General features: G+C 49.9%; 1 protein-coding gene across 1 annotated transcript; it reads left to right on the forward strand.

The window, feature by feature from the left end:
- The first annotated feature begins 281 nt into the window (after window positions 1-281).
- LOC115197297 (leucine-rich repeat neuronal protein 2-like) lies at window positions 282-4560 on the forward strand. Its single transcript, XM_029758679.1, has 2 exons — window positions 282-600; window positions 1923-4560. Exon 2 carries the CDS (start codon window positions 2164-2166, stop codon window positions 4117-4119), a length of 1956 nt encoding a protein of 651 aa, XP_029614539.1. The 5' UTR covers window positions 282-600; window positions 1923-2163; the 3' UTR covers window positions 4120-4560.
- The last annotated feature ends 652 nt before the right edge of the window (window positions 4561-5212 follow it).

Below are 5212 nucleotides of genomic sequence, written 5' to 3' on the forward strand. Positions count from 1 at the left end.
AGACGGACAGAAACTCAGATTAAATCATCTTTGTCTTTCCTGCTCAAGCCCACTGGCTACTGAGAGAAAGAGACAGAGAGACAGAGAGAGAGAGAGAGAGAGAGAGAGAGAGAGAGAGAGAGAGAGAGAGAGAGAGAGAGACAGAGAGACAGAGAGACAGAGAGACAGAGAGACAGAGAGACAGAGAGAGAGAGAGAGAGAGAGAGAGAGAGAGAGAGAGAGAGAGAGAGAGAGAGACAGAGAGACAGAGAGACAGACAGAGAGAGAGAGAGAGAGGCACGTACATACTGACTGAGATACAGTGGGGTTCGGGAGAGTGCAGATTCATCCTGTAGAGATCTCCCCACAGCCTCAGAGAGAGAAAAGGAGGAATATTTTAAAAAGAGAGAAATACAGAATGGGAAATACATGTGTTTTAAGGGGAGAGTGAGGAAGGATGATTTATTGTGGAGCAAGCCATTGACACAGTGAGAAAAAGACAAGCTGACTGAACATTCCAGGAGAAAAACAACACTGACAAGATCGTGGGATAGGAAAAGAGGGACAGAAGGAGAGAGGACGGATCGAGAGATGCATGCAGTCAACCGTACTCATTCGATGGTAAGGATTATTTTTCATTCGATGGTAAGGATTATTTTTCATTCGATGGTAAGGATTATTTTTTGTGAGATGCAAATGTGTGTGTTTGTGTTCGCTAGGACATATGTCTGGGTTAGACACAGATACACTGGCACTGAGGTAAACACATGGACACACACACACACACACACACACACACAGAATCAGAGAAGTAGAAGGAGAATAGTGCCATCTGTGATGTGCCACAGTGGTGTCATCTCATTTGTGCTAACTGCTAAGACTCTGTCGTGTTTTTGTGTGTATGTGTGTGGGTGCCAGCGTGTTTGTGTTTCTGTGTATTGAAGCGATCGAGGCACCAGGCTGATGCATATCTGTTTTTATTGATCAGCATCGAGCACCCTCTCTCTAACTCTCCCTCTCTTTCCCTCTCCTTTATCCCTGTCATTCCATTTTCTTTGCTCTCACTCTCTCCCATACCTCCATCTCCCTCTGTCTGTCAGTACAGATAGCTTAGTTCCACTGCAGATTACTCCTTCATCCCTCCTACTGCAGTCTCAGCTACAGCCAGACAACCTCCTCTAGTCTTCTCCTTTCCTCCTCTCCCACCTTTCCTCCTCTACCTCGTTTCCTCCTCTCCCACCAGCAGGTAGGCTATTGGTTAGAGTGTTGGATCAGTAATCAAAAGGTTGTTGAATTGAATCCCCGAGCTGACAAGGTAAAAACCTGTTGTTCTGCCCCTGAACAAGGCAGTTAACCCACTGTTCCCTGGGCGCTGAAGATGTGGATGTTGATTAAGGCAGCCCCCCGCACCTCTCTGATTCAGAGGGGTTGGGTTAAATGCAGAAGACACATTTCATTTGAATACATTCAGTTGGACAACTGACTAGGTATCCTCATCTCCTCCATCTCCTTTTGATATATTCCTTTTCCTCTCATTTCCTTGACACATGGTCTAGTAGTCTCTCTACCCTTTTCTTTCCATTGTGTGTGTTTGTATATGTGTTTTATTTCAGACTTCCTCTGTTATCTTAACTGGTAAACACTCCCACCAGGTGGTGACTGGTCGTCATCAGTACAAACTTCACAAGCATAAATATTTTCATTCATTCAAAACGTAAAGTAAATAAGAAAAGAGGGACAAAAATCAAATCAAATGTAATCCATTGCATATGAAAAGAGACTGGAAATCAAATCAAATGGAATGGTTGAGAGTTGAAAGAACAGGAGGTACTCTCTCAACCTGTCCTCTGGCTTTCTAAATGTGTTACAAAACCTGTCCTTAACACATTATCTTCCCCGTCTCTCTCCACCACTCTCGCTCACTCCTTCTCTCTCTCTGCCAGGTCATCTCCTTAGTGTGTACAGAGCCATGCCCAGTACACCTGTCGCCACAATGTGACAGCGACCGTCTGACCACGGAGACCATCACCTAGACAATCCACAACACTTCAGATTCCTATGGCACTGTAACCTGGCAACAGCAGATACCTACAGCGCTGTAACTTGGCAACAACACTGAGTCACCTCAATCGAATTGCCACCACTGAATCGACTCCTCTGAATCAACTCCTCTCTGCTGTGAGGATGCTGAGGGTGTCAATGGTCCTACTGCAGAGGCAGCTGATCCTGTGTGTGTGGGTGTGTGTGTCCAGTGCACTAGTGGTCCATTCCCTGCCATGGAGCGTCTCCTGCCCGGCAGGGTGTGTGTGTCAGATCAAGCCCTGGTTTTCCCCCCAGTCAATGTCCCGCGAGGTTCCAACTGTGGACTGTAACAACCTGTTCCTGACCCAGCCCCCCTCCCCTCTACCCCTAGACACACACACCCTCTGTCTGCAGAGTAACCTGCTGTCTGCCTTGGAGACATCACTGTTACAGACACTCCCCAACCTCACAGAGCTGGATCTGTCTCAGAACCGCTTCAGCAGTGTTAGGACACTAACCTCAACCCAGCCCCAGACTCCCTCCCTGCGCTCCCTACTCTCCTTGCACATGGAGGAGAACCAGCTCCGGTCCCTGCCCCCTGCCGCCTTCTCTTCCCTGCCTGCCCTACAGGAGCTCTTCCTCAGCCACAACCAGCTGGCCTCCCTGGCTCCTAGAGCCTTCTCTGGTTTGGGCTCCCTGCTGCGTCTGCACCTCAACAACAACCACCTGACATCAATTGAGCCCCTCTGGTTCACCACCCTGCCCTGCCTCCAGGTGCTGATGCTGGGGGGAAACCCAGTGGAGGTCCTCCCTGAACGGGGCTTCCAGGCGCTGGGGTCTCTACGCAGCCTGGTGCTGGGGGGCATGGGGCTGAAAGGGTTGCCTGAGAGGGCCCTGGAGGGGCTGGACAGTCTGGAGAGCCTGTCCTTCTACGACAACCTCCTCACCACTGTCCCCACACAGGCTCTGAGGAGGCTCCCAGGCCTGAAGTTCCTTGACCTGAATAAGAACCGTCTGAGTCTGGTTCAGACAGGGGACTTCAGGGACCTGGTCCACCTGACAGAGCTGGGTCTGAACAACATGGAGGAGCTGGTGGCCATCGAGAGGGCAGCCATGGAGAACCTGCCTGAGCTCACCAAGCTGGAGATCACCAACAACCCCCGGCTGTCCTACATCCACCCCCAGGCCTTCTTTCGGCTAAGCAGGCTCGAGAGCCTGATGCTGAACTCCAACGCTCTGACTGCTCTGCACCAACACACTGTCCTGTCTCTGCCCAGACTGAGGGAGGTCAGCCTGCACTCCAACCCCCTCCGCTGTGACTGCCTGTTTCGCTGGGTGGCTGAGGAGCACCCTCACACAGATACACAGATGTCGCAGGCTGTGAGGTTTATCCAGCCCCAGGCCACATTGTGTTCTGAGCCTCCAGAGCTGAGGGCTCGCAGGGTGAGGGAGGTGTCAATCACAGAGATGTCAGCCTCCTGCCTCCCCCTCATCCCCCCTGGCATCCTCCCCCCCTACGTGAGGGTGAGAGAAGGGGAGAAGCTGGCCCTGCACTGTCGCGCCCTGGCAGAGCCTCAGCCCACAATCTACTGGGTCACTCCTTCTGGACAGAGACTGGGATCATCCAACAACACCCACAGCCCCAAGCCTGCATCCAGACCCTTCTCCAAGCCTGCATCCAGACCCTTCTCCAAGCCTGCATCCAGACCCTACTCCAAGCCTGGATCCAGACCGTACTCCAAGCCTGGATCCAGACCCTACTCCAAGCCTGGATCTAGCCTCAACTCCAAGCCTGGATCCAGCCTCAACTCCAAGCCTGCATCCAGCCAGACATCCAACTACTCCTCTTACCATTCCCACTTACCCAGCCCAGCATCTGGTAATGCCTCTGTCCTCTTTTCCAGCCTCACCCCTTCCTCTCCTCCCCTCCTCTCCTCCTCTGCCTACCGGCTCCTGCCAGAGGGAACATTGGAGATCGTCATGGTGACATCCCGGGAGGGGGGTCTGTACACCTGTGTGGCTGAGAACACACTGGGGGCCGACACTCACAGTGTGACTGTAGTGGTGCAGGGGCCAGGGAGGGGGTTGAGGCAACAGATGTTGGAGGGTAGAGGATAGGGGTTAAAGAAGAGGGTTTTGAGGGAAGGGAGGTCACATGAGGGCAAGGGTCAAGACAGCAAGCATGAGGAGCAGCACACATATGAATAAAGCCTAGCTATATAAATAATGAATGATATTATACACATAATAACACACACACATACTTGCAGTACATCGTTTCCAAAGATAACGTCGCTTCCAGGGATGATTTATAGGATAGATATGGCTACCACTCTTGGCGGGGGTGCGGTTGTAGGTGGTTGTGAAGCCCGATCCTGGAGGCACGTCCTGCTGCAGTTGGGACATGTTAGGGCTGAATCTGGAGCAGCTTGTGGGAGTGGTTGGGAGCATTGGGGCCTGTAAATAGGACATATGACACAGTGGCAGTACATACAACAGTGGTGTACAGTCAGATATGTATATATTTTATATATACAGTACATTTGGAAAGTATTAAGACCCCTTTACTTTTTCCACATTTTGTTATGTTACAGCCTTTTTCTAAAATTGATTAAATTGTTTTTTTCTCTAATCAGTCTACACACAATACTCCATAATGACAAAACAAAATCAGGTTTTTAGAAAGTTTTAAAAATGTATTATAAAAAAAAAAAATAACATAAGTCATAAGTATTCAGACCCTTTACTCAGTACTTTGTTGAAGCACCTACAGCCTCGAGTCTGTAATCGCTACAAGCTTGGCACACCTGTATTTGGGGAGTTTCTCCCATCTCTGCAGAGGAACTCTGGAGCTCTGTCAGAGTGACCATCGGGTCCCCGATTGCTCAATTTGGCCAGGCGGCCAGCTCTAGGAAGAGTCTTGGTGGTTCCAAACTTCTTCCATTTAAGAATGGAGGCCACTGTGTTCTTGGGGACCGTCAATGCTGCAGAAATATTTTGGTACCCTTCCCCAGATCTGTGCCTTGACACAATCCTGTCTCAGAGTTCTACGGACAATTCCTTCAACCTCATGGCTTGGTTTTTGCTCTAACGTGCTTTGTCAACTGTGGGACCTTATATAGAATATATTATCAAAAGTGTCTAAAAACCTGTTTTTGTTTTGTCATTATGGGGTATTGTGTACAGACTGATACGGACATTTTCCACAAAA

This window comes from Salmo trutta, chromosome 7, assembly GCF_901001165.1.
Source record: "Salmo trutta chromosome 7, fSalTru1.1, whole genome shotgun sequence".
Classification (NCBI taxonomy): domain Eukaryota; kingdom Metazoa; phylum Chordata; class Actinopteri; order Salmoniformes; family Salmonidae; genus Salmo; species Salmo trutta.